Consider the following 13,098-nt stretch of genomic DNA (forward strand, 5'->3'; position numbering starts at 1 on the left):
CACCATTTTGTAGTGTGGTGTGAGAACAATGACCTGCTCTTGAATGTGACTAGGATGAAGGAGATGGTTGTGGACTTTAAGAGGACCAGGACTAAGTTAAACGCTCTGAAGTTATATTATTCGGCCCCCCTGACTCCATCAAACTGACCACCAGCAGCCTAGGCAATCTGTCTACTCTGGTGAAGCCCCAAGTCAAAAACCTTGGGGTAATATTCGATTCGGCCTTTAAATTTGACAAACAGGTCAATGCAGTATAAGCCAGCTTCTACCAACTCCGCACCATTGCCAAAATCAAGTCTTTCCTGTCACCCAAAGATCTTGAGGAGGTCATCCACGCCTCCATATCCTCCCGGCTAGACTACTGCAATTCCTTGTATACTGGAATTAGCCATTCGTCCCTGTCCCGCCTACAACTAGTCCAAAACGCCGCTACAAGGCTCCTGACCGGTACCCGGAAAAGAGACCATATTAGCCCTATCCTGGCCTCTCTCCACTGGCTTCCAATGCGGTTCAGGGTTGATTTTAAGGTGCACCTGTTCGTTTTTAAAGCCCTTAGCGGGCAGGCTCCGTCTTATATCACAGACCTCTTAACCTCTTATTCTACCACCAGGCCCCTCAGGTCGTCTAACTTAGGGCTCCTGGCAGTCCCCCAATCTAAACTTAAATCCAGGGGTGACTGCGCTTTTTCTAAATTTGTGATACAATTTTTTTTTTTCTGTTTTTCTATTTGTTTTGATATTTTATTGTGATTTAATTGTACAGCACTTTGGTCAGCGTGAGTTGTTTTTAAATGTGCTTTATAAATACATTTGACTTGACTTGACTTGACTATTTCCATTGTCTGAGTTGCGGTGGTGGTTGTGGATTCCACCTTGACAATTGAACTGGAATGAACAAAGCAAACTCTCCGTGTCCTCGGGAAGCTTAGGTCCTTTTACCTCATGGAGTGGGTAGCTTTGCTGGCAATACCAAGAAACATGAAATTGATTTAGTTTTTAATCCTGGTTTAAAGATTTGCACCACTCCTTCATACAAACATATTAATGGCATTGACAAAAACCTTTATCAAATCACAATGCGCTTCACAGAAGGAAATGGGGGGGGTTACAAACACTTGTATATGACACAGATTTTCAATGCAGGCACATACACATGTACAGCAGACCCACTACAAACCACTGAGAACAGATAAATATTACAGAGAATTATAGGCGAGACTAAAGAGATATGTCTTGAGAGCATGTCTGACATGATATATTCAGGTGCATGACTATGGAGTGATTTATAGACTAGTAAAATAATCTGAAATGATATATATAATAATTCTGAAAGCAGTGTAGTAGTTTTCAGACTGTTGTGATGTGCGCCCTCCGTCTAGTCTTGGTGAGGACTCGTGCTGCTGCATTCTGTATTATTTGTAATTGATTAATGGCTTTTTTTTGGTTCACCAGACATAAGAGAGTTACAGTAGTCTAGCCTGCTCGTGATAAAAGTTTGCATTAGTCTTTCAGTGAGAGCAACGGTTGCACCTTAGCAATGTGATAAAAAGATGTTTTAATTATATTTTTGATATGGGTTTCAATATTTACATCGGACACCTAGGTTTCTGGCCTGGTGCTTGGTGTTAAGTGCTAATGTTTCTAAATGTGCAGATAGTTGCTCTCTTTCGGCTTTTTCACCAATGACTAATACCTCTGTTTTTTCTTGGTTGAGCTGGAGAAAGTTTTGTGACATCCATACATTTATATCAGCAATGCAATTCACCGGCTGTAATTGTTGGGTGTTACAGAAATATAGAGCTGGGTGTCATCTGCATAACTATGATAGTCGATGTTGTGCCTCCTAATGACACTACCCAGGGCTAACCTGTATAGACTGAAAAAAGACTTTAGCCTTTTCTTTCTTACAAAACCCACTGGAAAGAAAATATGATTGTTTAAAAGGCACCTAAAATAAGTGAAATATTCAGGTATGCACATTTCTCAGCAACAGCACTGGTAGGACAAAGTAAACATCACTCCCCTCATTTCTTGTTCTTTTTATGTGCTAACACAAAAGTGTAAATATCATGTATATCAGATTCAACACTGATTCTTCTATGTACTTTTAAGGTCAGTGTGGAGTGACAGGTCTCTCCCATTCAATTAAACAGGAATCTAACATCTTTATGTTTGTATGTATCGTGTACATTTGCCACATATAAGCCAGAATGCTTATCCTGATATGTGTTTGAATTCATCTGCCATGTTTCTGATTCTCTCCCCTCCCCTCCCTTCCCTTCTGCCACGCCCCTCCCCTTTTTCTAACTCTACCTCTCTACCCAGCCGCCTCAAAAAGACTGGCCCCTACCTTATGAGCTGAGGTTCTCCTCCCAAGCAGACTGGCCCCTACTTTACCTTATTACATTTACATTTAGTCATTTGTCTCAACTGTAGCTGTCCGCTCACAATAACTCTACTCCTTTTAGACACATTCACAGGCTCTGACCAGAACATCTACAACTTGCACCTTTATCAGACTAGCTGACTAACTAGTCAGGAATACATTTACATTTAGTCATTTAGCAGACGCTTTTATCCAAAGCGACTTACATATGTGCGACTTACAATGTATACACATTTTACATTTACACTGATGGCACACTGCACATCAGGAGCAATTAGGGGTTCAGTGTCTTGCTCAAGGACACTTCGACAGGGAATCGAACTAGCAACCTTCTGATTACTAACCGACTTCTCTACCTCCTGTACCACTGTCGCCCCAGACCGGCCCCTACCTTAGGAGCCGAGGTTATGGACTGTGCTGCTCTACACAACGCAGGTTACATCAATGCCGTAGACCTGGAATGGGAGTGAGGTTTAGGGGGGGGGGGGGGGGGGGGGGGGGTGTAATGGCCTCCCATGCCCGAGGTCGGAAGTTCAGGTCTGGTACGGGGCTGTGCTTGTCGACACAACGCAGGTTACTTTAGCAAGCAAACATAAGAGGAGAGAAGAAGAAAAAAACAAGCAAGTACAAGTATACAAAACTCAGAAACCTTAAGACCATCTTTTAGTTTAACAACCTCATTTTATAATATGCTCCATCCATTGAGAAGATAAGTATAATAATGCATAATAATATCAACAGTAATAATAATAATATAATCATGACAGTGACTATTTGGTTACATGCAAAGAATTCAAATTTGATTTCTAAATCGCCATTAACAATAGACATGTTCTGAAAGTGCTTTACAGAGCCCCTAGGCCTGAAAAACTCCCTTTTAACAGGAATAAAACCCTGAACAGCACCCAGCTTTACATTACATTTAGTCATTTAGCAGACTTGTGCAGGAATGTAACTGCTGTAAGTGCAAGTTAAGTACTAACAAGTTCAGTACTACCAGCTCAAAGGGATACAAAGAGGGGGAAGGAGAGTGAGACAAGAGTAAATACTGCAACCGCGCACAGATCGAGGATGACCTGATGATATATTTGTCAAACATTGCCCCAAGATTTGAGGACCTTTGCAGTGCAAAGCAGGCTCATGTCTCACATTGACAGACCTGTAGGATTTTTTTTGTAAAGATCACAAGAGGCCCATAATAATAACAGTATCCTAATGATGGCAATAATAACACTTATTATTATTATGATAATAATAATAATACAATAATAATAATTGGTCGATAATCGTTCATTATAATAATAATAACATAATGATGGTGATAATAATGAATAGCCTAATAATAGGCCTACTATTACTGATTATAAAAATTGTCTGTATGGGCCTAACAATAACAATAGCCTAACCTTGACATGTCAGGCCTATCAATAACAATATGCTATCTATCTATCTATATATGGTGGTGTAGTTGAGGGCGGTGGCAGCGGCCCGCGGGCGGATGGGGGGGCCCCAACTACCCCTAACCAGCTTTGGGGGGGCCCAGCTTGCAAAAGTTTGAGAACCCCTGCATTAAGGTTACAGAATTCTCCTGCTGAAGCGCTCAAGCCAGCGCTTTAAAAAAAAAAAAAAAAGTCAAGTGTGAACCCACTGTAACATGATTCATGAGACTACAAATCAGTGAGACAGACCCTTTATTAGATGGTCATTGATAGTCCACAGTTTAAGCTCTTAAACACAGTTAATACACACACTGATATTATTGGTATTCCAAATCCAGTATGGAGCATTCAGATAGTTCATCACTAGGTGGTCTGGCTGTCTAGTTTAAATGGGATTAAATAAAGTTTATTTAATACTAAAGCCACACAATCCCTGCTTTGCTGTGTAAAGGTTGGTATGTACTCACAAAAATGCACACACACAAATATTTACACTACATTTTATTTCATTAGCACAGTTTAAATATGATTACATTAACTTTATTTAAATTATTAAATTTATCTATTTAAAGATTTTTAAAAAATATTTAAAAAAGCCACACTAATAAGTGAATATTTACAATACATACACAACATACATACTATTACAGCTTTAGAGCATTAAAGACATTGGTCGTTAAAGAAAGTGTAACTGCTGGTCAGTTAACAAAGTTTACACATACTAATATTACATTTAAAATATAAAAGTTACAAAAGTTACATTAATAAAGTAATGCTCTAACTAGTACTATGTCACTAAACTAAATATTCTTGAATTTGCAAATAATTAAACGGCCATAAAAAATACATCTTTACCATTGCAGTTCTTCCTGCAATGAGATGAAGTTCGTTTCACAAAGCGCATGGTTAGGGCTCTTTCGTGTGAGTGCACCGGTGTGTCTTTAATTGACCCGTAGAAGTAAAGCTCTTGCCACACTGAGTGCAGTGGTACGGCCTCTCTCCTGTGTGAGTGCGCTGATGTCGTTTGAGATCCTTCTCTAGAGTAAAGGTCTTGCCACACTGAGTGCAGTGGTACGGCCTCTCTCCTGTGTGAGTGCGCTGATGTAGTTTGAGAGTTCCCTCTAGAGTGAAGCTCTTGCCACACTGAGTGCAGTGGTACGGCCTCTCTCCTGTGTGAGTGCGCTGATGTCGTTTGAGATCTCCCCCATCAGTAAAGCTCTTGCCACACTGAGTGCAGTGGTACGGCCTCTCTCCTGTGTGAGTGCGCTGGTGTAGTTTGAGAGTTCCCTCTTGAGTAAAGCTCTTGCCACACTGAGTGCAGTGGTACGGCCTCTCTCCTGTGTGAGTGCGCTGGTGTAGTTTGAGAGATCCCTCTTGAGTGAAGCTCTTGCCACACTGAGTGCAGTGGTACGGCCTCTCTCCTGTGTGAGTGCGCTGGTGTAGTTTGAGAGTTCCCTCTCGAGTAAAGCTCTTGCCACACTGAGTGCAGTGGTACGGCCTCTCTCCTGTGTGAGTGCGCTGGTGTAGTTTGAGAGACCCCCCCTCAGTAAAGCTCTTGCCACACTGAGTGCAGTGGTACGGCCTCTCTCCTGTGTGAGTGCGCTGGTGTTGTTTGAGATGTCCTCGAGTAAAGCTCTTGCCACACTGAGTGCAGTGGTGACTTCTCTTGTCATTCGCTCCTTCCTGTTGTGAAGAGGGGTTAGGGGCGACTTTACTGGATGTTGACCTGGACGGCACAGTTAAATGTTTTTGTTTGTGTTGGTCACTGCTTCTGGAAGGTGCCAAAGTCTCTGGTCTGATCTCTCCAGACCTCAGCAGTCTCACGTACTCGTCCGTGTGGCACCTCTTGATGTGCTTATGGAGGTAGATTTGAGCCGTGTAGGAAAACGGACACAAGGAGCACGAGAACACCTGAGACGCTGACACCTCTGACAGAAAGAATAAAGAGAAAGATGACATTTAGGTTCAGGCAAAGAAACATGTTGGATGTTACCTTTTACATAAAAGTGCATACATACATTTCAACCATTTCTTTTCCAACATTTCTTACTGTCATTCATTTCAATATTCTCATCATCCTATATCCACTCATCAGTGATTCAGGTCTGTGATGCAGAATTGCTCTTTAACATTCTTTTATAATCAAGGTCTTTCACAGCAGGTGAAGCTGAGATCTTTGCTGAGTCGTCCAACCCTAACGAGGGCGGTGTGTTCTAACGTGGGCGGTGTGATCTCACTAGATGAGGTTGGCCTAGATGGCAGATTTAGTTGAAAGCATGTGAAGCGGAGATGGTTGCTGCTACCTTTGAACAGACCTGTATTTCAGGTGTAACATTGTGATGTACCTTTGGCGCTACTCTTGATGTCCCACAGGTAGTCGAAGGTGATGCCCAGGTCTCTGGCGTAGTCCTCTCCATACCAGACCAGCAGCTCCTCTCCAGGGGCGATGGGCTTACAGCAGCGATACACAATCCCCCCTCTGTACTGAAACGCCACCAGGTTTTGCTCGTCACCGTCACGAGCGCAGTTCACATACCTAATGGAGAAACCAGAGATTGAAAATGACACAGAAGAGAGAAGTCTAAATACTAGTTCTACAACTTTAATATAAATATAAAGCTGGGTGTGGAATACGTGACTTATATCAGTGACAGATCAGAAGACAGCAACAAGAACAGCAGATAGGACAGAGACAGACTTAAAGGTGTAGTCTGCGACTCGGCGAAAGGTTGCTGATATTTGAGCTCAACAGCCAATGTGCTCCTGGATCAGCGTGTTGATTGGCTGGAATTGGGTAAAGTTTTACTATTGAGACACACACTGAACGGCCAGCTAGAGGAGAGAGAAGAGCAATTTGCTGAATCTGGCAGAAAGTGTGGATTAGAATCGCAGACTGGACCTTCAAGTGAAAGAATCAAGAGGAAATAAAGAAGGACGTCACCTCATCCAGTTGGAGTGAGTTTCTCTCTTTGCGTCTATGTACTCATCTACATGTCGGCTCTTGTATGTCTGTGGAAACATTGAATCAAACACTGTCACCTGTTTCAGTACAGAGGAGTTAAACATTTTGAACAGAATTTCTTTTTTTTTGGAATCAGTTTTTCAGACTGGACACATTTATTATTTAGAAACACCATTTGATCCCTCACCACCCAGGAGTATCCGCTCTCTATGGCCTCGTCCCTGTCCATCACCTCTCCCTCATAGGGGCCAAAGTGCGCCCTTTTGGGCACCGTCTGATCCTGGTTGAACACCCCCAGACCTGCGTTTGGGATATTGGACTCTCTGACCACCAGTCCAGGTGGCAGGGTGAGTCTGGCTCGGTCTGGGACCCCAACAGGAGCTGGGGTGTCAGGGATGAAGTTAGGGGGGCCATGGACCCCACACTCATCAATGTAGAAAGACTCACAGTCCTCACAGTCTGCAGAGAAAAGAAACGAATCAGAGATAATTTACTGATATTATGATGCAACCTAAAGATGTACAATCATTCTGTTGTAAAACTCAATAACCAGCAACTGTGAAAGCATCCATTTAAAATGGCTGAAAACGGTATGAAGTCATCAGCAGATCAACCCTTAGAGTGGGGAAGTTAAGAGGAGAAAAGAACATTTAAATTCGCAAAATGATGGAGTCAATGAACAATTATACTGTTGAAATTCAGTGATATTACTGCACTTACACCAGTCATTTAAAAGAGAGACAGAGAGAGAGAGTGTCAAGTAGAAAGGTAGCAGTAAGAGCAACTCACAGAGGTAATCTTCATCTTTGGGCTCCTCTTCCTCTGTGTAGCTCACTCTGGGTCTGCTGCGCAGGCTGCCTCCACGCTTGTAGCTGTTCAACTGGCCTTTCTGCTGTTTCAACCACTCTCTCTTTGACACTCCTGACACACACACATAATACAAAAAGACAAACACAATACATAAAAGAAAACAAACTTTCAAAATGATTTGTTTCTCACCTTTACTAATCATTAGGCAAACTATCAAGTAATCTCCCCTCTTTTGAAATGACTGCTTTATGTATCTAGATCTGCCATACAGTATACATATGTGTGTGTGTGTGTATATTTCTATTTCTGTGTGTGTGACACAAGCCAACTGGTCTTTCTGCTGTTTCTCTATTTGACACACCTGACACACACACAAACTAAACAGTCTTGTGAAACCAATTTGCTTTAACTGTTCATACAGCAAACTGTGATCTGCCTTCTTCCGCTCAACTACTTTATATCGAAATACTGACCTATGTTTTGAGTGTGTGTGTGTGTGTGTGCGTGCGTGAGTGTGTGTACACTCCCCTGTCTCCCTCTGACCCTCTCACCAGGTCTCTTTGCTGTTGGGTCTTGCTCTCTCCCTCCCTGTCCATCCACACTCTCCACGCCGTCTCTCTCTCCACCCTGGTCTGAGTCTGTTCTGGGGACCTGAGGAGGAACAGGAGCGAGTTCTGTCTGAGAGTTCGATCAGCAAACACGAGTTCTGTCTGAGAGTTCGAATCAGCAAACACGAGTTCTGTCTGAGAGTTTGATCAGCAAACAGTATGTGCGTGTTAGTGTGTTTTACTGTAAGGCCTGAGGACACTGAGCATTGCTGCTGAAAGGTTGAAAACGGCTGTTTCTATTCTATAGTGTGTGTGTTTATGAGACCGGTTTGCTCTCCTCTCCCTCTATGGTTCTGTCCCTAAGGAACAGGAGCTCCTGTTCTGATTGTGTGTGTGTGTGTTTTGGTGTGTGTGTGTGTGTACGTGTGTGTTTGTTCTCCTCTGTCTCTATAGCCTGTTCTGTGGGACTACTGTTTCTATTTCCGATTGGCTGTGAAATCTGAATGCCCTTGCTGATTGGCTGTGAAGTCCTGTTGTCTTCACTGATTGGCTGTGAAGTCTTGTTGCTGATTGGCTGCATAGAGAAGAAGTGACAAGACAAGCTAGTGCAGGCGCAAACACAGGCTAGTGTGCAACCCCTTAACATGTGCGTCAAAACTGCACCCCGCTTTGAGTCTTTAGACCCTTAAACATCTCTGAGAGCCCAAACCTGAATAAAAGCTTTCTGGTTCAGGAGGATGCTTGCTTTGGGCAACATCATGGCTTTTTCCTACTAAGGATCGGGGAATTTCTGACTATAAGTCAACTAGTGAACAAACGCTCAGAATTTCCCACTTTCTCTAGTGTCTAGTGCTCTACCTGTTCACCTAACTTAAAATGTCTTAATAGTATTTTCTGTTTGGCTGACGGGTGTCCGATATTTCAGCCCAAGCAGGGCTAACTAGTGCTTGAGGCGGTGTCAAGGTGATAGGTGGGGTTATCGGAGTCAGTTAAAAGAGGTTCAGCAACAAAAGAAGATAACTTGCTACTATGAAATAACATGCACGCTACAAAATAACTTTAACAGATAATAAATCTTGTACATGTTGTTGGTACATTCGTTGGAATTCGTCCATTGTATTTGACTTGAATCAGGGCGTATGGTTTAATCTGGAACCTATGTAAACTGTCTGCCTCTCCTCCAAACTGTAACCTGATGTCACTTTGTTGTCACGTCCCCACAGACTCTCTCTCTTTGTTTTCCACTCCTGGAGAGCACACCTCACTTTTTCAGATTTAAGGATCCACAGGAACCCTGAGTAGCATAAACACTAAAATAAATAGTTTGGGTAATTTTCCCTTAATTATTTATATGATCCCTTCCTATCTTTCTTCATAAGGACGGATAAAAAGTTTAGCTGTTCACCTGAGATGGCAGGGCAGGAGCTGGGGGCTGGGTGTTCACCTGAGATGGCAGGGCAGGAGCTGGGGGCTGGGTGTTCACCTGAGAGGGCAGGGCAGGAGCTGGGGGCTGGGTGCGCCTCACGGAACCGACTCTGGACTCAGCTGGGGTTCTGACGGGAGCTCTGAAGGCACGAGAGGCTGAAGAAGACAGAATCAGTTGAGGTCTTCATCTTTTTCTATTTGTACTCTTTTCTCTAATCTAATAATAATAATAATAATAAACATTTTCAGAGGCGGCACCAACGTAAAAAAAACCCAGCGCACCCCATGCATAGAGGTTCATATGTACTGATAATTATTATATAACCTTTGTGTATTGTACACTCAGTTCCCAGTTTCTTAGGTGCACCTAGCGAAAACTAAAGCAGTCTTATATAACAGTCCTGCAATAAATTCCCTTTCATGATTGTTATAATGTTAGGTTTATGTCATAACAGTTTCAACTGTATAATGTTGGATTGCACATGATGAGCATTTCTCATTTCTCTGTTTGGTAAGATGATTTCAAATCTTTTGCTGTATGCTGACCTGGAGGTCTCCTCTCCAAACTGGGTGTCCACTCTTCCTCTGAGTCGGTGCTGTCAGCAGTGGGTGCTCTCGCCAACGTCTCCCTTCTGGCCCGGCCCTTCTTCATGAAGGCTGGAGGAGTGGAGGACAGACCTGACGGGGGGGGGAGGAGGACGACAGGAAAAAAAGCCAAGAGGCAGGCAGATACTGTATGACGTATGGTTTACAACTCTGAAATCATAGTGTACATTGGCAAAATACAGACAGACTACCACTGATCACAGATATTTAAGTTGAATTATTTGGCAGAAGCTTTTGTAAAAAGCATTACAGTATAATAATAAAGATATAATTAATGTTATTGTTTTGTTATTAGTGAAACACCTGCCGAAATAATCTAGTTTTGTCAAAGGCTCAGTACAGCTCAGGGTAAAAAACTGAAACTGTGACGTAATGGCTACCTATGGCCAGCATGTACAGGTGGTTCCTCTTCATGTTTTTGAAGCGCACCTTCTCCCATTCGGCCAGCCGCGCCCACTCGGTCTGCGTGAAGTGCACTCTGAGGCCATTGAAACTCTCCTAGGATGCAGACACACGACTCAGAGACAGGTGCAGTAAAGCAGAATGCGTGTGTGTGTGTGTGTGTACATGAGTGATTGTGTGTGTGTTTTGTGTGATGCAGGGAGCAGATAGTAGAGATGACTGAAAGTGTAGCAGCAAGTGTAGTAATATTGCTGAGCTCTACTGACCTCATCAGATGAACTCATGGTTTGGAGGTATGTTTCTCAGACCTTGCTGTCACAGGAGTTGACAAGCTGAAAAGGTATTTGACCTAGAAAACAAGAAAATACACAAAAACACTTGATCATCAATGGTTCTTTATGTTAGCAAAATTACATTAAAAAACAATAACCTTTTTTAGGTTTTTTAAATAAGAATTAGTCTCCTCATATTAAAGTTACATTGAAGTACACAAATGTTATCAAAGTTTCCTTTAACTTTATCTAACGCCCCTCTCCAACAGTGCAAGTCAAATATGAATTCAGGGACCTCATTCGCATTCTCCTCATTAGGCTTTTCATTAGTTAAGAACTGCCGCTCTCAAACGTGTCCTGAGGTCCAGTCATGTCAGACTTCAGAGTTTGTGGAGTGAACGGAGTTCCGGTTGACTCGCATGTACACGGAGCTGGTCGAAAGCAGGCGTTAGCGCGCACACAAAGTGCATGTCCGCTCATGGTAAAGTGCAAGTGACAGAAACACCAAGCGTAGTTTGACTTCAGCAGTGACGAGGCTCTGCAGTTTCCTCATTACACGCTACTTTGGAAAACCTAATTAACTGGGCAACTATCTTGATAACTAACATTCAGACTTTTTTCAGTCTAACATTGGCTAACTTTAAATTCGACTTGTGACAGAAAACTACGCGCGCGCGGGCGAAGGCGTTTGAAAGCGACATAAAGAAGCCTCACGTTACTTATTTATTTATCCCAACAAACATAACCTGTGAGGAGAAATTTACACCAGAACAACCGAACCTCCAAAAGTTTTTAGGCTACCACGACAATTTCTTACATTAAGTAACGTTATACGAGGTGTTAGGCAGTTGGCCTAATTATCGATACTGATAATGTAAGTTTTCTTCATTACAATAGAATAACTGCAGTACCTAGTCTCATTATTTAACAGCCCACGTATAGTATAGGCTGGCTAAATAAAACTAACGTAATTCAATCCAGGTATTAGATAGCTAATTGACATTAGTTAGTTAACATTAGCTAATTCTTTTAACATTAGCTAACTACTGTGATTTGTGTATGTATGTTTGTGAGTTAAGGTAAGTGTATAAGCTACTGGATGACCTAAATTTCCTTCGGGATTAATAAAGTATCCATCTATCTATCTAACTAACATAACATTCTCTGGAATTCTCTGATATGCTGGCTAACAGTAAACCGCAGACTAACGGTCATTTTTAGCTAACTGTAAAGGCGAAGAGTGAACGGTTGAACTTTAACTTACTGCTAACGTAGTCGGTGTTCATTTTATATTTCAATACTACCAACCTGCTGTAATGCGCTGCACGATGAAATCAACGGCTCTCGATGAAACGACATTATTTATATTATAAATATTTGTTTTGCTCTTAGCTTGACTGTTCTCTCCCTTGTACGTCGCTTTGGACAAAAGCGTCTGCTAAATGACTAAATGTAAATGTAATGTAAGTGTAAAAGACGCTCAGCAAACCTGTGCTGCTTCTGTCTCCGTCGACTCACTTCTGGTGTCAGTTGGGTGATAACTGACGCCGATTCTCCTCAGAGAGCCGCTGAGGGCCAGTCACAGGTATATACCACGCTCGAGAACACTCGTTTCGCGCCTAAAAGAAACATCCAATGAAGTTCGTGGGTTCGCGGATCTCTTGACGCTTGTTATGAAATTAGTAAAATGATCAGTTTGTATTCTTAACCAGTATCATCCATCATACATACATCAGACTTTCCACTTAAATTTCAATGCTGCGGTGGATATTTGTCTACACCACAGAAATTAACCAAGAAAACTCATAGTAAAGTAAGAAAATAAAGTATGCCCTACTATAGGGTGACCAGACGTCCCGGTTTGACCAGGACAGTCCGGATTTTGAGTTGCGTGTCACGAGTCCCGACAAAAACCTGTCGGGACGCTAAAATGTCCCGGTTTACACCAACCACTATGAAATTGTCCCGGTTGTCAGCGATTACATAGCCGATGTGGTCTTATTATTAGGGTTGGGTACCAAGAACCGGTACCAATATGGAACCGGTTCCAATACAACCGGTAGGTACCTACCCGGACCGAAATGCAACGCAGATTTCGGTGCTTCATTTCGGTGCCTGCGCCAATTGAACACGGTCGCTAGGCAGATTCCGTGGGGCACATGTAAAACTGCCCCAGCTCCCAATGTAAACTTTGTCCTGTGTCGCTCACGCTCATTGGTGTTTTCATAGCAACAGTCTTATGACGGTGA

The 13,098-nt window shown here is 42.6% G+C and overlaps 1 protein-coding gene across 1 annotated transcript; it reads right to left on the reverse strand.

Moving 5' to 3' along the window:
* Nucleotides 1-2,777: 2,777 nt before the first annotated feature.
* LOC116218844 (histone-lysine N-methyltransferase PRDM9-like) lies at nucleotides 2,778-10,614 on the reverse strand. Its single transcript, XM_042707403.1, has 9 exons — nucleotides 10,556-10,614; nucleotides 9,670-9,709; nucleotides 8,148-8,274; nucleotides 7,576-7,707; nucleotides 6,974-7,245; nucleotides 6,766-6,833; nucleotides 6,158-6,360; nucleotides 4,756-5,743; nucleotides 2,778-2,805 (listed from the first exon to the last, which is right to left on the reverse strand). Exons 1-9 carry the CDS (start codon nucleotides 10,612-10,614, stop codon nucleotides 2,778-2,780), a joined length of 1,917 nt encoding a protein of 638 aa, XP_042563337.1.
* Between the last annotated feature and the right edge of the window lie 2,484 nt (nucleotides 10,615-13,098).

Source organism: Clupea harengus, chromosome 3 (assembly GCF_900700415.2).
Source record: "Clupea harengus chromosome 3, Ch_v2.0.2, whole genome shotgun sequence".
Taxonomy (NCBI): domain Eukaryota; kingdom Metazoa; phylum Chordata; class Actinopteri; order Clupeiformes; family Clupeidae; genus Clupea; species Clupea harengus.